General features: G+C 44.2%; 1 protein-coding gene across 1 annotated transcript in view; it reads right to left on the reverse strand.

Annotated features, from left to right (window-relative positions):
• Positions 1-25,159, reverse strand: part of vps8 (VPS8 subunit of CORVET complex) — a 414,958-nt gene that overhangs the window by 75,271 nt on the left and 314,528 nt on the right. The window contains exons 41-42 of the mRNA XM_060898945.1: positions 9,993-10,162; positions 1,338-1,524 (exon numbers count right to left, since the gene is read on the reverse strand). Of these exons, the coding sequence (XP_060754928.1) occupies positions 1,338-1,524; positions 9,993-10,162 (357 nt within the window). The remainder of the gene's footprint in view (positions 1-1,337; positions 1,525-9,992; positions 10,163-25,159) is intronic.

The raw sequence follows: 25,159 nt of genomic DNA on the forward strand, positions 1-25,159 counted from the left end.
GTATGAAAATACTGCAAATACTGATGCAAATACTGCCCATTGTGTAGTTATGATTGTCTTTAGGCTTGCCATCCTTCCACTTGCAAGTGGTAAGTGATATGCGCTGGGATCACACACACAGCGGCTCAGTCCCGAATCACAGCTTGTGCACTTCACTCGCGTGCTCTGTGAGCTGCGCAGGGCCGGAGTGCGCACCCTCCAGAGGGCACTCGCTGTTCAGGGCGGAGTGATTTGGAGCGCAGGATGCCTGCGGAGCCGAGCGTATCCGTGTATTGGTGTTGCTGTGCGCACGCAAATCGTGTATTGGTGTTGCTGTGTGCACACTAATCGTTTTAAAAACGTTAATCTGATGATCCGCTGATACGGTCTAATGTAAACATGGGCTTAGAGAAGCTATAAAACTGACCTTCCTTTGAGCCGATTGAGTTTCTGGAGCATCACATTTGTGGGGTCGATTAAATGCTCAAAATGGCCAGAAAAATGTCTTGACTATATTTTCTATTCATTTTACAACTTATGGTGGTAAATAAAAGTGTGACTTTTCATGGAAAACACAAAATTGTCTGGGTGACCCCAAACTTTTGAACAGTAGTGTATAAGTAAATAAATAAAAAGTGTGTTGGGGGGGGAATGGCTGAAGTGCCCTTGAGCAAGGCATCTAACCCCCAATTGCTCTCCAGACTGCTCTGGGTATGTTGTATGTCACTCTGGATAAGAGTGCTTGCTAAATGCCTGTAACGTAATGTAATATAACATAATGCAGTGCATTACTTTAAACACACCCACCAAGTTCGGGGTCAATACGCCAAAACTTTGTTGAGATCCAGGCACATATAACGAAAATACAGTGGAGAAAGCTTTCTGGCGTGTACACAGTTTTGTAAACCCAATAGCTCAATAGTGTATCACACCCACAAATCAACAAACTACCTGCACACACCTTGCATTGCACAGCCATGCGTTATGAATACATTATGAATTCAATTCATTCATCATGCCTGATAAACAGTGGCTTCTGGGAAACCTCATAAATCACTGAGAGAACCTTAACAAGTTAAAGCGACCTACATTAACACATATATGAATAACAAATAGGAGGAAATCAATGTGTGTGAATGAAGTGGTGTACCTGAATAAAATAAAGTAGCCTGGACAATGTATGCCAAAAAAGAAATCTATAGTGAATAATAAATAGTGTAACAAGTGCGTCAGAGAGCTTGAAGTGCTAAAACACACAGGGAAACACACACACACACACACACACAGCTAAAACAGTCAGAAATGTAATGACGAATAAAACAGTAACTTTAGTATTTACAGTGAATTAGTGATCAGACCTGGGCCAGAGAAGTGGATCGGGCTCGGCCTCCCTCAGCGAGCAGCCGGTCTCCGGGACGAGCTCCCTGACTGGACGTGCACTTATAACAGCTCCACGAGTGAACCCGATCTCCTGCAAATGAATCTTTCCCCACAACCCCCTGCTCCTTCCGCTGCAGGCACTGACAGTGATACAGGTGACCACAGCTGGAGAAAAACACATATAAGGACACAAATCATTAACTTTATTCATCTGGCAGATGCTTTTATCCAAGTACATGTGTACAAGGAATATCTTGGTGCTGGAGTCAACAACAGAGAAGACCATTCACACAATATACGCAATATATGATTCTTATATACAAACAAACTAGATTAAATATTAGATACCAATTTACAGTAAAACACATTACTGTATACTGGATTTATTTTGCACCAAGACAAATTCCTTGTACAACTGGGAGTAACAGGCCCAAGGACATTTCATTTCTTCTCCCCCTTTTTGATTCATATTTCCATCAGATTTACTCCTCATCAATATGGACAAGATAACAAATTGCTGTAATTTACATTTCTATCCACATTCGCTGGATATGAGCAGTTGCGCACTCTGATTGGCTACTCAACGACTAGGATATCAGCTCAAAACAAAATGGCGGTGCACATCAAGTCAGATACATCATTTTGTTGTCAAGTATTTAAAAGAAACATCCATCCATCCATTCATCTTCTACTGCTTATCCAGATCTGGGCCACAGGGGTAGCAGCCTAAGCATAGCAGCCCAGACCTCCCTCTCCCCGGCCACTTCCACCAGCTCTTCCGGGCGAATACAGAGGCGTTCCCAGGCCAGCCGAGAGATGTAATCTCTCCAGCATGTCCTGGAGCTGCCCCGGGGTCTCCTCCTGGTGGGGCATGCCCAGAAAACCTCCCTTGGGAGGCATCCAGGGGGCATCCTAACAAGGTGCCCGAACCACCTCAACTGACTCCTTTCGATGTGGAGGAGCAGCGGTTCTACTCTGAGTCTCCCCCGAACGACCAAGCTTCTCAAACTGTCTCTAAGGGAGAGCCCAGCCACCCTGCGGAGAAAACACATTTCTACCGCTTGTACCTGCGATCTCATTCTTTCGGTCACTACCCATAGCTCGTGACCATAGGTGAGAGTGGGAACGTAGATGGATCAGTAAATTGACAGCTTTGCCTTTTGGCTCAGCTCTCTCTCTACCACAACAGACCGGTTTAGCGTCCACATCACTGCTGACGCTGCCCCGATCCGTCTGTCTAACTCCCGCTCCCCCTTACCCTCACTCGTGAACAAAACCCCGAGATACTTAAACTCCTCGACTTTAGGTAGCAACTCCCCCTCGACCCGGAGTAGGAACTCCACCCATTTCTGGCTGAGCGCCATGGCCACGGACTTGGAGGTGCTGATCCTCAGTCCAGCCACTTCGCACTCATCTGCAAACCGTCCCAGTGCATGCTGTAAGTTACAGATTGATGAAGCCAACAGGACCACATCATCCGCAAAAAGCAGAGACGTGATCCTGCTGCCACCAAACCGGACACCCTCCGCCCCTTGGCTGCGCCTAGAAATTCTGTCTATAAAAGTTATGAACAGAACCAGTGACAAAGGGCAGCCCTGGTGGAGTCCAACATGCACCGGGAACAAGTCCGACTTACTGCCGGCAATGCAAACCAAACTCCTGCTCCAGTCATACAGGGTCCGAATGGCCCGCAGTAGTGGCCCCTGAACCCCATACTCCCAAAGCACCCCCCACAGGGCACCACGAGGGACACGGTCGTAAGCCTTCTCCAGGTCCACAAAACACGTGCAGACCAGTTAGGCAAACTCCCATACACCCTCCAGTACCCTTGCAAGGGTAAAGAGCTGGTCCAGTGTTCCAGGACTAGGACAAAAACCGCATTGTTCCCCCTGAATCCGAGGTTCGATGATCAACCAGACTCTCCTCTCCAGCACCCCAGCATAGGCTTTCCCAGGGAGGCTGAGAAGTGTGATCCCCCTACAGTTGGAACACACTCTCCGGTCCCTCTTTTTAAAAAGGGGGACCACCACCCCAGTCTGCCAATCCAGAAGCACTGTCCCCGACCTCCACACAATGTTGAAGAGGCGTGTCAGCCAAGACAGCCCAACAACATCCAGTGCCTTCAGGAACTCAGGACGAATCTCATCCACCCCTGGAGCCCGGCCACCGAGCAGCTTTTTAACCACCTCGGCAACTTCAGCCCCTGTGATAGGCGAGTCCTCCCAAGCACCCTCAAACTTTGCGTCCTCCACGGACAACATGAAGGTGGGATTGAGGAGATCCTCAAAGTATTCCTTCCACCATTGGATGATGTCCCCATTTGAGGTCAACAGCACTCCATCCTCGCTGTAAACAGTAGGGACAGAGCACTGCTTTCCCTTCCTGAGCTGCCAGACAGTTTGCCAGAATCTCTTTGAGGGCGACCGAAAGTCACTTTCCATAGCCTCACCGAACTCCTCCCACACCTGAGTTTTTGCTTCAGTGACCACCAGAGCCGTATTCCGCTTGGCCCGTCGGTATCTGTCAGCTGCCTCTGGAGACCCACAGGCTAACCAAACCCAATAGGACTCCTTCTTCAGCTTGATGGCTCCCCTCACCGCAGGTGTTCACCACCGGGTTCGGGGATTACCGCCATGACAGACACCAACAACCTTGCAGCCACAGCTCTGCACAGCCGCCTCAGCAATGGAGGTGCGGAACATTGTCCACTCGGACTCAATGTCCCCATCCTTCCCCAGTATGCAGTTGAAGCTCTGCCAGACATGGCAGTTGAAGATCCGACAGACGGGAGCCTCCGCCAGATGTTCCCAGCATACCCTCACTACTCGTTTGGGCCTGCCAGGTCTGTCCAGCCTCCTCCCCGGCCATCTAATCCAGCTCACCACCAGGTAGTGATCAGTTGACAGCTCTGCTCCTCTCTTCACCCAAGTGTCCAAGACATACAGTCGTAGATCAGATGAAATGACTACAAAGTCAATCAGTCATCGATCTACGGCCTAGAGTGTCCTCTTGCCACGTGCACTTATGGACACCCTTATGCTCGAACATTGTGTTCATTATGGCCAAACCATGCATGGCACAGAAGTCCAACAACTGAACACCACTCGGGTTCAGATCGGGCAGGCCATTCCTCCCAATCACACCCCTCCAGGTCTCACCATCATTGCCCACGTGAGCATTGAAGTCCCCCAGAAAAACAACGGAGTCCCCTTGCGGTGCACTGTCAAGCACTCCACTCAAGGACTCCAAGAAGGCCGGGTACTCTGAACTACCATTTGGCGCATAAGCACAAATGACAGTCAGAGACCATTCCCCGACCCGAAGGCACAGGGAAACGACCCTCTTATTCACTGGGGAGAACTATGATGTTAGCGTATTGACCTGGGGGGCTACCAATAGCCCTACCCCTGCCCAGTGCCGCTCACCCTTGGCAACTCCAGCATAGACGAGAGTCCAACCTCTCTCCAGGAAATTGGCTCCAGATCCCAAGTTATGCATTGAGGTGAGCCCAACTATCTAGTCGGTACCGCTCAACCTCACGCGCAAGCTCAGGCTCCTTTCCCACCAGAGAGGTGACATTCCATGTCCCGAAAGCCAGTTTTGTCAGCCAGGGATCAGTACACCAGGGCCTCCGCCTTTGGCTGCCACCCGATCCACAGTGCACTGGACCCTTACGGCACCTCCTGCGGGTGGTGGGTCCACAGGAGAGTGGTTCCGTGCTGCTCATTCAGGGTGGGCCCCACGGACATAGGCCCGGCCACCAGGCGTTCGCCGACGAGCCCCTCCCCAAGGCTTGGCTCCAGGGTGGGGCCCCGGTATCCCTGATCTGGGCAAGGGTACTCGGATACCTGTTTTTCCTTTCATAAGGGTCATTTTGAGCTGCTCTTTGTCTGACCTCTCATCTAGGACCTGTTTGCCTTGGGAGACCCTACCAGGGGCAATTGCCCCAACAACATAGCTCCTAGAATCCCTGAGGCACTCAAACCTCTCCACCACATTAAGGTGGCGATTCAAGGAGAGGTTAAAAGAAACAGAAATAGCTAAACTGTGGGTGGTAGAAATGGGCAACTGGACTTGCTTGAAGATTCTTGAAAACGTTTCACCTCTCGTCCAAAAGGCTTCCTCAGTTCTGTGGAAGTGAAACGTTTTCAATAATCTTTAAGCAAGTCCAGTTGCCCATTTCTACCACCCACAGTTTATTATGACCTGGATGATTGAGAATCTTCACAGACACGAACAGAAATAGCTAAAAGACTATAGTCCCCCCAGTATCTCCTGATCCACACTCCAGCCAAGTTCATGATGCCAAACCACTAAAAACCCTAAAGAAGAAGAAAATAATGGCCGAGTGTGTTACTGAACCAACCGAGGACGAAATAAAAACTCTACTCGGAAACAAAACCCCAAAAAATAAAAAGCAATGAAATATGGAATGAAAGTATTTGATGGTAAGAATGTATCTTTTTTTATTTTTCAAGAATTATTATAGCATTTTTCACAAATTTCTCCTGTCATTTCTCAGGTTTGTTTAAATTCTAAGCGGAAATGATTTTATCGGACGTTTTGTATAAAGTTTTTATTTTTATTATTTAACATTTTTTATTATTTTTTGCAAAAAATAATAATAAAAATGCTCTGTTTCTCCAAATCTAGTGAATGTGGATAGAATAAAAGAGTTATTCCACTCAATCTAGTCATACATGGATTATAGCCGACTCAGCGCTACACGCCTCATTGACTATCAGCTCATGTACGACTTGATTTCATATTATATATACTATATATGGCGGCACGGTGGTGTAGTGGTTAGCACTGTTGCCTCACAGCAAGAAGGTTCTGGGTTCGAGCCCAGTAGCCAACAGGGGCCATTTTGTGTGCAGTTTGCATGTTCTCCCCGTGTCCGCGTGGGTTTCCTCCGGGTGCTCCGGTTTCCCCCACAGTCCAAAGACATGCAGGTTAGGTTAACTGGTGACTCTAAATTGACCATAGATGTGAATGTGAATGGTTGTTTGTGTCACCCCTGCGATGACCTGGCAACTTGTCCAGGGTGTACCCTGCCTCTCACCCATAGTCAGCTGGGATAGGCTCCAGCTTGGATAATAGATGGATGGATGGATAAATACACCACTTGTATTTTTCACATGAGCTCCATCCAGGACATGGAGAACCAAAAGCGTGACATAAATCTCTACATTTCACTCATGAGGAATTTAATGAATTGTTTTGATAAATCTGGGTACTTTTTGTTTGTGACCGTGTTGATATAATAAAAAGAAAATCACATGTTGGCTTGAAGATATGAAGTTTATCTTGTTGCGTTGAAAAACTCGCATTTTTCATACGAAATACATGGTGGATCTGAGTGACATTTTTAAATAATATTGGCCGGCTTTGAGTGGTATATCAGATATATTCCGTTCAGCTAGCATGATATTGAAGAAGTCAAGGATGAGTTCCAGCACCCCCAAGCCCCTCCCTGGCTCCGCCCATGATTTAACTCAATGGGATATGCAGATTGGGACCCCTGATGTTCAAGCAATGCAAATGCATTCGATTCATAATTATTATAATGCTGATGTCCATAATATGGATCACACATTTCCATGCTACATCATTATATCCCTACTATACATAAAGGAGCAAATAAAATATTTGATTAGCTGTTATTTTTATGAAAAAACAAACAAAATGCCAACCAGAAGTTATTGTATATTGAGGTATTTCACCTGACATCACAGGGTCACGTGACGCCCCGGTGTCCACCATTTTGGACGGCAAGCTAGTTAATGTCAACAACAGTAGCTAGTATGTTACTGTAGCAATATTTACGTTCAGTCATTTGGATGACTGTTAAAACCTTTCAGTCTCAAGTTTTTCCTTTACTGGATTTACTAGTTTACTGAGCGAGCGCGCGATGGCTCCCGGCTCGGCCGGAGACCGCGCGATGGCTCCCGGCTCGGCCGGAGAGCGCGCGATGGCTCCCGGCTCGGCCGGAGAGCGCGCGATGGCTCCCGGCTCGGCCGGAGAGCGCGCGATGGCTCCCGGCTCGGCCGGAGAGCGCGCGATGGCTCCCGGCTCGGCCGGAGAGCGCGCTAGCTCAGTAAACTAGTAAATCCAGTAAAGGAAAAACTTGAGACTGAAAGGTTTTAACAGTCATCCAAATGACTGAACATAAACATTGCTACAGTAACATACTAGCTATGATGTTGTTGACATTAGCTAGTGCTAACAGCTAGCTGCTAGTACACTGCTACAACACAGACACCGACCCTAATAATACAGTTCTTAGTCATTGCCTGGTCACAGCAAATTTATAACGGGCCATGTCTCAACAGACTAAGAAGTTATTTCAATGCCATTTAATAACATTTTGTTTATCCTGAGGACCGAAAGTAAATGAAAATGTGAACAAACCTTAGCTGTAATCAGATGGCGACCACCGGCTCCAGGGACGACCCGCTGATGTAGGCATGTTACCCAGCCTGACACAAAATATTTGTAGGTATCCAAACTCTTATACGCTTTCAGATCAATACCTGTGTATGGCGATGGGTTTTTAACGACATAGGTATACGGATCATGTGGGCCGAAGTCAGGTAAAGACGAGGGCTTCGTGTACTTCCGTACGTCAGTGAACAATCCTGGTGGAAGCAGGTAAACGTCGTTCTCTAAGCCTGCTAGCCTCAATTTTTGCAAATACCTCTCCCTCTGCTCGCCCTGTAAATGCCCTACGTCGCTGGATAGTGAAGGTGTTTTCTGCATCTCGCTCCTTTTTCTTTTATGTTTTTCGTTTGTCGCCTTCCTCGCATTCAAACTGATTCGAGCCGTGCCGTCCAAAATGGCAGTATCACGTGACTTGGTCACGTGAGTGAAATACCTCAATACTGTATTAATAGCATGTCCGTTATGAACCCTTGATATGAAAACATGCTTAATGATCATCAGCCTGCATTATGTTGACGTAAATATTAATTTTCCCATCATGTGCATATCAAAAGTCGTCTAAAACTTGAAGAGAACCCGTAATGTGATTCTGCTAAGAACATTTATTTCCTGATTAGTGGTTATGGAGCTCATTTGCATATTACCACTTCTGGAATACGAGTGTGCATGTCTGAGTTGCTGTAGGGACAGCGGCCATGCCCGTAACCATGGTAACCCTTTCACAACCAGTTTGAAACACACCCATCTCTGTACTCGACGCCATGCTTTATCTCCTCCCCTTCCTCTGACTTCCTGTAACGGTATTGGACAGAGAGGATATCTGATACCAGGTACAGTGACGTCACGACTGCTTTAAATCAGCGAGGTAAACGAAATCTCCCTCTCTCTGGCCATGGATGTCCTCTCTGGTGGACTCCACGCGTGAAAGACAGGCCGATGCATTTGGCGCTACAGAAGGACAGAGAACAAAGAACCAGCTATTGATACCGGACTTTAGCCAAAGTTCAATGTGCTTGACCTTCACAGAGTTGCAACGATAACTGAACCGGTTAATTACTGCCCTACGCAGTGTTTCAAAGAAGAGAGGCGACCGGAATTCCCTCTCATCTTTTCCAGCGTTGATGAAATTATAAGCAAGACTCTTTTTAGATCATCGGGCGCCCGACGAGACGCCAAGGATCTTCAGCTGACGAGCTGCGGAAGGAGCAAACCGTCTTCACTCCAGATCTGCGTTCCACGCTATCTCGGATCAGAAGGCTCACTTTCAGTACCGTCTTCTCACGGATAACAGAAGGCACACTTCCAATTACTAATAAGAGCAATCACCCTGAGTAAGGGACAAAACAGTCTTCTTCCCGAATCGGAGGAGGCACGCTTCCAATCGCTAACGATTAAGGCTGGCATCTGGGCAAAGTTTGTTAGTTTTGCATGTAGCTAGTTAACGTGAACAGTGTTGTTTATTTGAATTCATTTATGATTTTAAACGCACGCATTTTGATTCACATGAAAGTCGGTCTTAGACCGTATGTTGTTGATTTACTTTGTTTACTATCTGTTTAGTTAGATTGTGCATGCTCTCTCTCTCTTTTTCTTGCTTTTTAACTGAGGCTAGTTCAAACTCCAGATTCCCTTGTCTTAATTTCCGCGCGCTCTCCTTGTAGGCACGGCCTGGCATGGCTCGTGCATTCCACACACACACACACACACGATTTTCCCCATCACATTTTAACATCCACTCGCCCTATTACTTCTGATCACCATTAGTGCCTCAATTATCATACACACTAATGATTCTTATATGTATATATTTTGTATATATTGTATCATCATTTCTAGTGAATTATTCCTTGGCTGCTATTGTTGCTATATCTGATCAGTATTAGTTTGCTAGTTCCTGTCAGCTATTTCAATAAATGGTATCTTTGGAATAAACTGTGTCCTGTCTATTGTCACAATATTCACTGAAGTGCCAACCTCTGCCAAGAAAAGAACTCTAATTGCCTTCACCCATTTTGTTAATTAATTTATGAGACTGATTAATGAATTTATGAGACTGATTCGATTTACTGATAAATGAATTTATGAGACTGATACCTTTTTACATGAGACTGATTTGGTAAGCCCATTACACCTACAGTTGCAAATAAAAAATATATGCCCCCCCCCAAGTATATGAGGTGTGTGTTTACCTGAAGATGATGATCTCCTCCTCACTCTCTTGCCTCCTCTTGTACTGCTGCAGGCAGATGTTGCAGTGGTCCTGTCGAGGGTGGAGTCCCCTGCTGACGGCCTTCCGCAGGTGAGCCAGAGACCAGTGCAGGTCCGAGTTCAGAAGATTGGTGGTGGTCTCCAACAGAGTCTGTGTTTTAAAAAAAAAAAAGATTTTGAAATAAAGTCAGGTACATCTGGTCATTTTATCATGTACATGGTGCTCCTGCACGTCTTCCTCACAGCGAGCAGTGACACAGCCGAGGGTGCCAATACTTGAACCTTCAGTGAAAAAGTTCATTTTAAAGCAGTGAGTGCATCCAAAAAGGGCCATCGATGCTCTTAAAGGGAACATTCCTGTCTTTTTATTTTTTAAGTCGAGATGAAAGTATTGGCACCCTTGGCTGTTTGGGCGCGCACGCGTCATTTAAATGAAGGTTCACTTCTGTGTATCGCCACTAAAGATCAGTGTGTGGACCTAAACAGTTAAGGGTGCCGATACTTCAAACTTGTGGAGAAATACAAAGAAGCGAACGTTCAGTTATCACTAGTATCTGCACAAAAAAAAAAAACCCACCAATAGAGATCTTGCAGTCACGTGACCGGAAAGTACACAACCGCCATCTTGTCGGTAAAAAACACCGCTGAATACTGCTGCACTCGTGTACAGAATGGATCAATTTCAACCGACGGACTACACGGCTCATTTTTCTAATGAACAGATAACTAGATATATGTCTAAAATAAACGATCTACAGATTAGTGACCCTTATGGCTTACCGGACGGAGTTTTCACGACCGGATTTTGAACTGCCAGCGGAATACCCGGACGTGTATAATTACCTCATTAACTTTCCCTCACTGTTCAGTGGTGAAGCACTGCCTGCTTATAAATCTCTGGACAGTTATCTTTACAGAAATTCAGGATTTGTCAGCGACTCAGATGTGGCATCTTGTAAACAAGAATCCTCATTGGATGGGTAAGTCACTTAAGTATTGAGTATAGCACTGACCAGCCGATTATAGAATAGAATAAGGTAATTCCAGCTGTAATTCCAAATCGTCCGTCTTGTTTACATGGATCTGGCGTTGGAGAGGTAGAGGCTTAGCAGTGGAGGTTTGAGTGGCTGTTTTCTGAGCTTAGTCAACAGGCCGCTCTGCAGCCTCGCTTTTGCTTCCGCTCCCGACGCCGCCTCCTTCGCTTTGCTTCCGATAACAATCCACGGAGACCCCGCTGGTCTCGCTATCTCGTCCGGAATGTTGTGCATGCGATGGAAATCGCTACAAACCGTCATTTTCTGCTGGAAACCCATGTCCAGTAAGTCCATACGGTTGTAGTGGATATTGAAGTCCGGTACAGACGAACAAAACGCAAAAATACACACAAAAAACATAAAAACCGTGCACAGGTAGGGAGAGCTTGTAGCCGCAGCCGTTGTAGTAGAATTGTATTATAGTAGGGTTTTCCAGAAGAAAAGGTAGAAGTAAAAACAGAAGTAGAACCAGAAGTAGAAGGCGGAATATAGCGTTTGACCGACAAGATGGCGTCTGTCACAATCTGGATCGGCTGTGACGTCACATGCAAGTGCTCCATAATTTAAAAAGAAAGAGTCAAGGGTGCCAATACTTTAGTAAGAATACAGAAGTTTAAGTGTTTTAGATGAAGAAGTCTTACACTGTTTGTGGATAAATGTTCCACACTGTGCATAGGACACCGTGTGTGTGTGTGTGTACATACAGCTTGACTGGAAATGGAAGGGAGGAGAGAGAGGCTGGGTGAATGAGAAAGATAAAAGGAGGGGAAAAGAATGGAAAAGAGAGAGAGAGCACGAGAGAGTGGCAGAAGGATGGAGAGAGAGAGCGCAAGAATATGAGAGTGAGAAAGAGTGAGAATGTGTGTGTGAGAGAGCAAGAATGAGAGAGAGAGAGACAGAGAGAGAGAGAGTGCACAAGAGGGAGAGGCAGAAGGATGGGGAGAGAGAGAGCGAGAGAGTGCACAAGAGGGAGAGGCAGAAGGATGGGGAGAGAGAGAGGCAGAAGGATGGAGAGCGAGAGATAGAGAGGCAGAAGGATGGAGAGAGAGAGAGAGAGAGAGAGAGAGTGAGTGAGTGTGTGTGTGTCACGGCCATCAGACAGGCCTTTCAGCTGACTTCCAGTCCATTTCCTCTGAGTGACAGGCTGCAAATTCCCTTCGGTCATAAACACACACACACTTCTCGAGGACAGGGCATTTATAACCAGGTGCGTGCCAACACACACACACACACACACACACACACTCACCCTCTCCGTTCACTCCATCTTCCACTTTCTTTGCCTTTCTCTCTCTCTCTCACACACACACACACACATTAATGCTGTAATAACGTTGCTGCGGTTGGAAAAGGCCCAAGGCAGAGCTCTCTGTCTGTCTCCATATCAACCCCTCCTTCCCTCCCTGATCTCATCTGCCCTCTTTCATGCAACTGTAACACAGCCATGCCACGCTGCCCATCAAACTGCACAGGGAGATGGAGAGATGTCTGCTGTGTCCCCGACAGCGCTGGCAATCAGGAGAGATCTGGATCAATCACACGTTTATGAAAAACACCTGCGGCTGTAAAGCTCATACTGTGCCAAAATATTACGGCTACAACGTTTACATTAATGCTCTCGTTCCAATACGTTATCGTTTCTATAGTAACGGCTCCTACACAGGGGAAAAACCTCTCGGTGTTGATCAAACACAAAGAAACAGACTAAACACAATGACCTGCTCCACATACCAAACACCACATGAAATACACCTTCAGGACAAGCAGCTGGCAACATTTTAGACAATTATAGACAAAACACATTGGCGAGGTTGGGTCTTTGAGGAAACGGAGCGTACGAACACTATTATTAAAGCAAGTGTGCAAACTTTTGACTAGTACTGTAGATCCTATAACTGTTCGAGGAAGTTCATCCTTTTTGCAGGAACTGAGGACGATTGTAGTTTTTGGACCGCTGTTTTGAGGGAATTTTTAAAGTCCTGCTTCAGGGTAGGTTCTCTCCCAGCACAAGAGGAACCGTGAGTGACACAAGTGTACACTGATTGGTCAAACACGAGCTAATGCAGTGCTGACAACCACCATTTAAAAAAGAAAAAGAAAAAAAAAAATCTGCAAAAACGTCAGCTGTGTAAACAACAGCTCTTTAACATTAGCACTAAAAATGAAGAAAAAAATGCAGACAAATGGACCGGCAGAGAAGTCCAAGCTTTATTGAGCCAATATGTGAGGATATATATACAGTATATATAAAAATAAATTATTTACCAGCTAGGAGGTCCGTATCATCGGCCTTGAAAATACTGACCTCGGCCCAGAGACCTTGGTCAGTATTTTCAAGACCTCGGTCACGGTATTTCACGATACATACGGACCTCCCAGCTGGTAAATAATATTTTTTTTTCTTTACCAAATTCTAACAGAAAATGAGCGCACCCGAAAGGGAAGCCATAACCTGCTACAAACTTGTTTTTAGCTTTCTCCTGAAATGTTTTCTTTTATTTCGTCTTCATCAGGGTAGTAAAATTCGCTTTCGCTGTGAACACTGTCGTGATCGCTATCCATGCTGTAAAATTAATGCTATTATACTGAGAAATGCGAAAATAAATGTTGACAAAAAAGTGCTACTATGTTTGTTGTTGTTGTGAACGGGCGAGTCGCCAAAAGTCCGTAACCAGGGTCCGGATCGTAGGATTCCGGACCGCTCGCGAGCCAATCAGAGCGCACGATTTGATGGAAACCGAACTGCGAAAAAAATAAAGCACGAAACTTCCGCATTAAAGCAAAATATAAAACTCTTCACAAGCATTTCCTGCTATCACCACTTTGGCGTTCCTACTATTGATGCAAATACAAACAGAAAAAAAAAGCCGTGTCGTTCTCAGGGGAGAACTATTTGGTCCGAAAACACCAATCAGTATTAAAGTAGAACTGAAGGCAAATTTTTTATTATCAAAATTCTATTTCTCTCATTTTATAAAATGTAGGAATCAGGGCTTTGAACCGGTTCAAGGAACGAAAACGAAAACCGGGAACTTTTTCTATTTCACATGGAACAGAAACGAAACCAGAAACTTTATTATTTTTTATGTTCCGGAACAGAAACGCTTATTAAAAATAATGGTAACCGGTTAATACCGGTTTTTATTTCGTTCCTCAAAGTTTCTGTAGCCTACAAATAGTCATTCTTCTCCTGCGCCAGTTTCTATGACCCGCTGGGGTTCACTTCCTGTGTGACGTTCGCTGACTGAATGGAGAGAGCGGGAAGGTGGACTGCTAGTGAGTAAGTGCATTAGAGTGTCTGAGCAAAGAAGAGCCTGAACGTTGCAACCTCCCTATTGGTTGTTTGTAAAAATGTATCAATTGTTGCCCTTCCCACGGGAATCATCGCGGGCTCGAGAGACGAGACCTGACGAGTTAGTTCGTTGGTAGCAGAACAAAATGTCTGGACACAAATCGGGTTTTCAGAAAAGGAAAGAAAATAAACGGAGGGTCGAAAATACAAAAAAGGAGGCAGAAAATGCAAAACGAGTTTTAAGGTAGGACAAATGGTTACTTTTCTGAGGCAGCCCGCCGTGGCTGCAGGCTTTCAGTTGTCATTGAATGGTTACTTTTCTGAGGCAGCCCGCCGTGGCTGCCTGCAGGCTTATTTATTATAGCCCATTTAGTTAAAATAGTTGATATAAAATGTTTATAGTTATAGTTATGTGATGGTTGTCCTGATTTAGACTGTTTTTTTTTTGTTTTTTTTTTTGGGGGGGGGGGGGTTTGCACGATGTTGCACCCGGGTCCAGATTAGGGCAGAACCGGCCCTGGCTACATTTCAGCTGTAGTTTATGTATGTATGCACTTGCATAGATGTGTACTTCCAATATGGCGCCTAACAAAATCTCGCGGCGTGGTGACGTCATGCGGTAGCCCTCTATAGGGCCTGACTAGCCTTTGGTAACACACTAAACGAATTCTCTTTCATTTTTGGCACTTTTTCTGTTTGTGTAGATGGGAAGACATACTGAGAATCCAAATCGCCAACATTTGAAATAATAATTGTTTTGAATTATTTCTTGTCTTATTTAATGAAGGTTGTAATAGAATTAGCCTACATTTGGCTTAAGCTGGATGAGACAGAGACATAATTTTATAGCCATTTGTTAAACAGCTGACAGGGAACGTAATTAACCGTTCCGGGAACGAAATTTTTTTGTTCTAACCGGTTCGGGAACGTCTATTTAATGGTGGAACCCAAAACCGGAAACGTTAAAATTCCGTTTCTGTTCGGAACGAACCAATAGGAAAAAAATTCCGGTTCAAAGCCCTGGTAGGAATGCACTTTTGATCGCTATTTTGTCACTGCTATAGCAAGTTATGAGTGTTTGAAATATGCTCTGTAATACATCAGTCCCTATGTCAAAGCGATAAACGAGATTCGTCGAGACCTGTGCGAGACGTCGTAGGACGGAAGTAAAATGCACAGCGGAAATCAAAGTGACCAACATCTGCCGACGTTGTCAAAAGACACGCGCGCCCTCTTTCGAATGCTGACGTAATCAAGCCGGAAGTTTTGTTTGTTTTGATAGCAATCAGGAAAGTTTGAAAAAAGGCAGTAATCGTCATTTAAACTCGTTTTTGTGCAATACTTCGTTTGGAAAACAGTTTTCAAAATGGCGGCACTGACAGCTGGCTGACACTTCACGTTTCGAAGTCTCGCACAAGTCTCGTGAAGATCGCGCGGATAAGCGACGCCTGCCGTGAACCAAACGAACTAAATTCAACATGGCTAAAAACCGAACAGGCCGATAAGTATAATATTTAATTGCAATTAGTTGCCAATACGAGTCACGATATAAGGTTACTAAAACCGAAAACATAATTGAATAACATGTTAATTAAGAAATAAAGCAAGTTTAAAAATGACTTCAGTTCTCCTTTCTAGACCTACAGTACTGTGCAAAAAAGTCTTAGGCACGCAATTTTTTTTTCTTCCATACAAACTTTGTTATAGATTTCTATTTTATGACTTCTAAATTATCGAGTGACCGCGAGTTGGCCTAATGGGTAGCGTGTCTGACTCTTTACCAGGACATCACGAGTTCTACTTGCGGTCGGGTCATACCAAAGACCATCATAAAAATGGTACCTACTACCGTCTGGCAAGGCACGCTGCAATACAGATGCGAGTGGGGAAGTCAAACTCCCGCGGTTACCAGAGGACTAGCCCCCCCACTGTAATCCTAGCTGTACACTACCGTTCAAAAGTTTGGGGTCACTTTGAAATGTCCTTATTTTTGAAAGAAAAGCACTGTCCTTTTCAATGAAGATCACTTTAAACTAATCAGAAATCCACTCTATACATTGCTAATGTGGTAAATGACTATTCTAGCTGCAAATGTCTGGTTTTTGGTGCAATATCTCCATAGGTGTATAGAGGCCCATTTCCAGCAACTCTCACTCCAGTGTTCTAATGGTACAATGTGTTTGCTCATTGCCTCAGAAGGCTAATGGATGATTAGAAAACCCTTGTACAATCATGTTAGCACAGCTGAAAACAGTTGAGCTCTTTAGAGAAGCTATAAAACTGACCTTCCTTTGAGCAGATTGAGTTTCTGGAGCATCACATTTGTGGGGTCGATTAAATGCTCAAAATGGCCAGAAAAATGTCTTGACTATATTTTCTATTCATTTTACAACTTATGGTGGGAAATAAAAGTGTGACTTTTCATGGAAAACACAAAATTGTCTGGGTGACCCCAAACTTTTGAACGGGAGTGTATAGGTGACAGACTGAGGGCTATCGAAACGGAGACTGATGCATCACCCATATGCCTTAAAGAGCTGGTTAGTACGGGGACAGGAGACTGCCTGAGACAACCAGCTTCTAGCGTGAGAGGGACTTTGACTTCTACATTATCGAGCCAGTGCAAAAATGTTTTAGGAGTCCAAATGTTCATTTTCCAGCACAAAATTAAACATTACAGGGGAAAAAAATTAGTATCTGAGCAGCATATTCCAAAAGAGAACATTTTTCAAATTAACAAAGAAAACACAATGAAGGCTGCTGGGTTTTGGTGCAAAATGAAGAAGCGAGTGTGACTGTCAAAGTGTCCAGAAGAACTGTGGCTGGTTCTGTAAGATGCTCAGTAAAACCTACAGCTCATTACCTCACCGCTACGGAGTAAGCAAGGCGAGGTATTGTTTTCGGGCGGGTTTCTTTGTTTTTTAATTGTAAACGATATTACGGGAAAACAGCTGGATCAATCTTCATGAAACTTTCAGGATAGATGGGCATTGGTCTCAAATAGAACCTCCAAAAAAGGTCAAAATCATTTTTGTTGTGTCTACTGCTTCATATAGAGGCGCTAGCCACTACGTCATCATGCTGTAAGAATGTAACAGTCGTGCACTGCACATGCGCGTACATATACATGTGCTCCAATTAAAATGGCCGGTGAGTGTATACAATTCGGTTCACTGTTCGAAATGAATGGAGTAGACTAAAGAAATCGCTTTCAGACATGTTTATGCTTATTACAGAGGGAAAGTGTGTTCCACTGAGCTCTAGCGCCGGGCCATTTCCGGGAAACAAGAGTTTGGGTCATGGCGACAGCGTGTGTATGTCAGCCTCGGTTCAGAGGTTTCAGTTTCGAAAACTGTAAGAGGTAAGAGTAGAATAATATCAAGCACAGACACTTGGTATATTTTACTTCTGTGATTTTTAAATTGTTCATTTTTTGGATTACGCTTCATTTTTGTGACTACTGACTCAAAGTAAATATATATGCTATATTTACTGTAGGGGCGGCACGGTGGTGTAGTGGTTAGCGCTGTCGCCTCACAGCAAGAAGGTCCGGGTTCGAGCCCCGTGGCCGGCGAGGGCCTTTCTGTGCGGAGTTTGCATGTTCTCCCCGTGTCCGCGTGGGTTTCCTCCGGGTGCTCCGGTTTCCCCCACAGTCCAAAGACATGCAGGTTAGGTTAACTGGTGACTCTAAATTGACCGTAGGTGTGAATGTGAGTGTGAATGGTTGTCTGTGTCTATGTGTCAGCCCTGTGATGACCTGGCGACTTGTCCAGGGTGTACCCCGCCTTTCGCCCGTAGTCAGCTGGGATAGGCTCCAGCTTGCCTGCGACCCTGTAGAACAGGATAAAGTGGCTAGAGATAATGAGATGAGATGAGATATTTACTGTATGGACATGGGATCAGAAAACAATTTTATTTATAAGCAGTAGCCACATGGACTCATAGGGTACCTATTTTTTTCCCCGATATCTGCCTTCATATTCATCATAAGTGCTACCGGGCGAGGTTTGTTTTGCCTGGCGACACTTGTTTCCTTATAAAATTGGACCCATTGTACCAGAGACTACTTTTTTTTTTTAAAGCAAAGAGTCGTCTCACACCAAATATTTACTTGTGCCTAAGACTTTTGCACAATACTGTATATCACTGATTCATTATGTACTATATGATGATGTGGGCTGGACTTACACACACATATGCTTCATGCTAGAATAGGGTGACCAGACGTCCCGGTTTTACCGGGACAGTCCCAATTTGGGGTTGTGTGTCCCGAGTCCCGACAAAAGTCTGTCGGGACACGGATATGTCCCGGTTTTTGCCACTCACGACGTTTATGACTGAGCAGCGTGGGAATCATTAGCGGAGAAATGTCTGCATTTACTATTTTGATGAATGGACAGGAATCGCAAACTTTCCTGGTTACTGGCCCTGTGGCATGGGTGTTTATTTAGCCACATTATTCCAGACAACAGAACGTGTTGCCATGCAACAATAAAATAAACATTAACTGGCGTGAATGTTCTTTGTCTAGCAGCAGTAATGCCGCAGCAACTATGCCGAAAAGAAAATGTACCTTTTCCAAAGGTTTACAGGGCACCTACCCCTTCCTCTGAGAGGTGCGGAACAATGTGCACGAAGCCTACTGCACACACTGTAAGTGTTCCTTCTCCGTAGCCTACTCTTCTTGTAAATATACGTAGGCTAATGCATTTTGTTCAGGGTGGGTGGATTGACAGTCGCCTTAGCTTTGTTCCTGTGCTTTGTTCTTGTACTGAGTTAGATAGCCTATGTTGCAAATGCTGTGCGCTCCTGTGGGGGCTTTCCTCGGGCTGTCGCCCCTCTCCTCCTTTACTGCTGTTTTGTTTGAGTGTATATTTTACGGAAGCCGAGAGGCCCTTCATATAATCTTTTTTTATTCACCTTGTTATCCCGAGATAACGACATAATTAATTCAGGATCTCGAGAAAACAACACAACTAATTCGAGATGTCGAGAAAACAAAACCGTTATTCCGAGATCTCGAGAAAACAAAATTATTTCATGATCTCAGCTGGATCACTGTGTCTCCGTCGGTAGAGACGAAGCCGGGCCAGTCTTCTGCGGAGGTGCCGCGGACTAATTTTGAAATTATCCCTTATTAAAAGACTTAATGCAATCTCTCCCTGTGTCAACCCCTGATCAAAATATTGCCTTATTAGGTGATCGATTATTCCAGACATTCTAATGACCAAAGTTGCGTCTATACAGAATGAGAAATAGCCCCAAAGTCAGCACATCACAAGTCTCTTGGCGCACCTGAATGAACCATTTCTCAGCTGTTTACTCGAGATCATGAAATAATTTTGTTTTCTCGAGATCTCGAATTAGTTGTGTTGTTTTCTCGAGATCCTGAATTAATTATGTTGTTATCTCGGGATAACAAGGTGAATTAAAAAAAGGATTATATAAAGGGCCTCTCGCGGCTTCCGTAGTATATATTCTCAAATCACTTGTCTCTTTTTTGTTTCTGTTTAACATACCATTCTGACAGTTTGGCCATATTGCTGTGTTGAACAGCTTGTTGCACCTTCCATTAAAGTGTTCACTTTTGTACACATCTTCTTGCTTTATTCATTCAGTTGTGGGGAATGGTTAGTAAGGTTGATTCTGACCTAGGCTATGTTGAGGTCACATATCTACTTTTTAAGTTCATGCTATAGTGCATACAATTTTAGAGATCTAGCCTACATGTGCATATGCATTCTTCTTGGTGTTCTCACAAACAGGTGAAATAAATCAGTTTAAATTTGGCCTATGGACATAGCCTGGCCTATTCTCAGCCATTACAAAATCTGTAGTCTGACCATAATTTAACTGATCTGTATACCACTATGCTACTAGATAACAAAATGCCTGTTTGTTTTATTTCATGTGAGATGTTGATAAATGTGAGCTTCAACAAAATGATAAGAGCACCTCTCTGAGTGTCACGTTTACGTAAAAAGAAAGGTGTGCGTGCACGAGCATGGTCGCGCGCAAAAGTGTCCCGGTTTCAGACTAGGGAAATCTGGTCACCCTATGCTAGAACCAACAGTTCATTTTACTGTACTTGTAGATGCTACGGTATATTTATTACAGTGTCCTCTGCCAGTCTGTCCGCTCTGTAGACACGGTGCCCACTGAGCTCAATCCCCCTGTCTGAAATGCTGATGTTAAGCCATGTTTCAGTAAAAATGCTGATATTGCAGTCTTTAGTACACGGCGAAGTGATCATCCATTTTGTTTGTCAGTGACTGAACATTAGCCAGGAAGATATGTGGTAGCAGTGTTTCTATGAAGCTTGCAGCGCTCCCCATTTCCCCTGCTTTTGTTTACAGCCTCCACTGAAGAAGAAGCAGCCTTTATTTGTCACATGGACACTCAAGTCCTCTGCATTTCACCCATCTGAAGCAGTGAACACACACACATACCCAGAGCAGTGAGCAGCTATGCTACAGCACCCAGGGAGCAGTTGGGGGTTCGGTGCCTTGCTCAAGGGCACTTCAGCCCAAGGCCCCCCCATGCTAACCTAACCGCATGTCTTTGAACTGTGGGCGAAACCGGAGCACCCGGAGGAAACCCCACACAGGCACGGCTGTAAATTCCATACAGAAAGGCCCCTGGGCTCGAACCTTCTTGCTGTGAGACGACAGTGCTAACCACTACGCCACCATGCACGTCTGCTCGGCCATGCTGATCATACTGCCCCGTGGGAATTCTTACAAATCTCCAAATGTAGTTTGTGGTAGTCGAACTAAGCACCTTTTAACAGTGAATCCAGGAATATCTGCTTGGCTTTGCCCTGCATACTGAGAGTGACACTGGCGTGACTACATTGGTGTCATGGGCTTTTTATATCATCACGATACTGAATATGGATGAAAAGATATGGACAGGCGCTAAAGACAGTAGTGGACTTCCATTCACCCAGTCTTGATGGGTTGTGTCACCATCCGATATCCATATCCAGCTGTTCAGGCAACCAGCGTCGGTGACATCTGACTTGTCGATGTTACAGGTAAAAAAATAAACAATAATAATAATAATAATAATTTCAACCTGTGAGATTTTTTTTTTTTTACCTGGGTTAAAGTTTAACCTAGTTCATAATTTCCAACCTAGGTGCAATTTCGGATTATCTAAGATTCTTAAAAGGGATTTTCCATCACTTCTTTTGTCTCTCTCTCTTCCATTCACTTCCTCTCTGTCTACACCTATCGAGTAGTTCCTCTTGTCTGTCTGTCTTTCTTGTCTACCTATTCCTATCTACCTAATTAGCATTTTTAAAAAATATCTTTTTTTTTAACATACTTAACCGGGTGTGGCAGCGGGGGCGTGGTCTAGCATCGGTCTGTGACAGGAGGGCGGAGTCGGGGAAGTCAAGTGGCAGAATCACTACACCTGTTGTTAATTGATGTGTTTGTGTGTCTTCCCAGTGACCGCGCCCTTCTTAAGGAGAGAGAGTGAGAGCAGAGGGACTCTCTCCACAACCAGACGGCTGATGTGTGTGCGTGTGTGTTTGCAACTGAAAAGTGCAAATAAAAGAGAGTTTTGTTAAAACAGTTCTGTCCTGCCGTCCTTCTGTGCTCCACCCACCTACATGGACTGCTACACCGGGATTCAAACTCTGAACCTTCTGATTCTTAACCACTAGACCAGTGACAATTGCAATGGAACGAGTGATTATATATAGATAGTTTTCACTGACATCACAGCATTCTGGGGAACGCCCTCCAGCCGCCATCTTGTGGGTCAAACAAAACGGACCATCGCTATTACCGGCTACGTTATCTCGGACGAATTTATAAAGTTATATAGTCACTTTTCTAAAATAAAGATCAATGACGGCAAAATCAAGCAAACTGAAGTATATGGATACATTGGACGACATCTCACGACAACGGTATGCAGCCAAACTGGCCTTGATTGGGGGAATTGACCCCTACGAAGTGGACAAAGATGCATTTTCAAGTGACTATGCAGGGCTGCCATCCATATCGTACCCTGATATTGTGAACTATTTTGTGAACAGGAAAAGCGCCTACACACTTGACGACCTCAAAGCATACAAGTCGCTGGAGTCATACAATTATTTTGTCTGTGGCTGGGTCCGCGAAGTCCGCCATATAAAAACAAGTGACAGTCGTGTCCTAATTACAGCCAAGGTATGTAAACATTGGAATTTTAGAGCTCTCAACACTGCATATAAATGTGTGTGTGTCTATAATATCGAGTTGATTTAAGACAAATTTTACATCCATTAGTGGTATTACAGTACCATGTCAGTTCCAGTTAGGCATCCTCCAGAGACCGTTTACGCGATGTTTTGGTTTCCAAAAACAAACTTAAACACAACTGATTGTTTATTTAAACAACTTACCACTTATAAAATGATCGGAGCAGACTTTGCTGTGTTTGGAAGGCTGATAATCCTTGCGGTTGATTCTCGCAAGCCATAGATTTCTCCTTTGTATGCCGAGTTTCTTTGTTTGCTCGCCTTCGTGCTCCCGTACAGTGGGAATTCCATAAAAGCTCCGCTTGACGTCATCATCTGACCTATTACGACAGCCGTGAATACAACAGGTGTGCACCATTGCTAGCTTTAAATAGCCTGCTTGGGTTCTTTTGAAGACTTTGTACTCGCGCGTTACAATGTGTGCTCAGTGACCCGTACGGTAAGCTTGACCCACAAGATGGCCGCCACTAGGGAATCCCCGACTCTGTGACGTCAAGTGAAAACTATCTATAGTAGGGTGCATCAGTTGCCCCCTAAAAATGAAAAGTTCCTCCGATCATGATGCATTTTTGTTTTTATGTTCCTTTTGGTAAGAAAACACACTGGGTGAAATATTTTTGACAAAATTCAAAAGTTTAATGGTGGCACCAGGAGCTCAAAGTTATGGAAAAAGCTGCTATTTTATGACTTTTATGACAATTTCGATCACTTTTCATGAAACATTATGGCACCTTATAGAGTATACCAGATATCTTAGATACACATTTTTAGTACATATTCTAAATATATTATCAAGCACAGTTTGAGTTTTAGCTGGTCATTGAATCATTGTTCAACAACTTTTAAACAATACAAATGTATTATGAATCACATTAATGCTTCTCAATCCCTTGCAAAGGTTCTTAACATGATCTCTGGCTCACAAGAAATCAATAAATGGAGTCCAACATTGTGATTCAAACCTTACGCGAAAACATAAAATAAGCGTTTTTTGGCAAAAAATGAACCTCATGGTGCCACCATTAGACTTTTGAATATGGTCAAAACATTTTACAGGATGTCTTTATTGGTGAAAAGGAACACCCAAACAAAAACGCATCAGATTTTATGAAAGTGAGGGCAACTGATGCACCCTAATATATATATATATATATATATATATATATATATATATATATTAATGAGTCCAGTCTTATTACGTCATCAAGTAGTTTAAAATACAAACTCTTCCCAAATCCTAACCCTAAACTGAACCAGAGATATATTAAGGCTCCCTAATACAAGTAGCAAATTATGAACTGGGTTAAAAATTCTAACCCAGGTTGAAAAATTCCACCTGACCTCCAATTCTGACCTGTAACATAGATATAGAGCCCGACATAAACATGACTTTCCCCAAAGTGCGGATTCGCGGCACTCCGCTGTGATGTCAATGCCACACTGTCACTTGCACACCAAAAAAAAAAAAATCAATACCATAAATTGAACAATGCGGAGTGTTTCTGCACCTAAATACCTCCTATTCCCCTCTGAAAATGAGAAATAACTATAGAAATAGGAAGCTATTGTAAAATATAGGTCTAGACTATCCTGGTACTCAACCCAGAAGTGAAAAAGGATTTCGCTGTGTGCACTGACTGCCATTCGCAACCAAACATAAAACCACATTCTAGGTGCTGTCACTAGATGGCGCTATTGCGTGATTTGACTTCGACTCTGTTCCTGGCACTATACTGTACATTTGTGTGTGTGACTTTTGCCTGTTGGGTTGCAGGTCTGTAATTGACAGCTGTATTGCTAATATTCTAATTTCAGCTACTATATTGTTCAATATTATGCAGTTTTTGTTGTGCAATAAAATTATTATACATACGGGCCACTTTTTCCATGGAATGAAAACACGCATTCTATTTCCTTCTAGTGGGTTTATTGATAGCATGCGATACTACAGTTATCATATCGCTAATTCTCCGTGTATTACGCCACTCTCCCCAATGGAGAATGAGCGTGCAATATGGTTACAATATTGCATGCTGGCAAGACAACATGATGTCACACATCGGTGCTCATGCGAAGATCCAATGACAAAACTTTTCTGCTGTGCATGCGCACAATCATTTTTTTGTCCGCTGGGAAAGAGAGAAGACGAGGCTACTCCAGCACTACTGCTAGGATTAGCTATGCTATAATTAAGCACTAAATAAATAAACTAACAAGAGTGCTCTGAGAGCACAATATCCCCCACTGTCAACTATGCCATAACTCTGGTACAATGCGACCCTGGTACAGAAGGTGAGTAACTCTGGTTAAATGTGAGCGAATTGAACAAAAGTACCACATGCGTATTACCGACATATAACAATGCCTGTCGTCAAGTTTGGTGAAATTCCTCCACAAATTGTAAGAGAAGTTGATTTTAGAAGGAGAAAACACACTCATGAAATTGCCAAAGTATAATTTTGTTAGTGGGCAGCATGGTGGTGTAGTGGTTAGCGCTGTCGCCTCACAGCAAGAAGGTCCGGGTTCGAGCCCCGTGGCTGGCGAGGGCCTTTCTGTGTGGAGTTTGCA

Source organism: Neoarius graeffei, chromosome 18, assembly GCF_027579695.1.
Source record: "Neoarius graeffei isolate fNeoGra1 chromosome 18, fNeoGra1.pri, whole genome shotgun sequence".
In the NCBI taxonomy this organism is placed as follows: domain Eukaryota; kingdom Metazoa; phylum Chordata; class Actinopteri; order Siluriformes; family Ariidae; genus Neoarius; species Neoarius graeffei.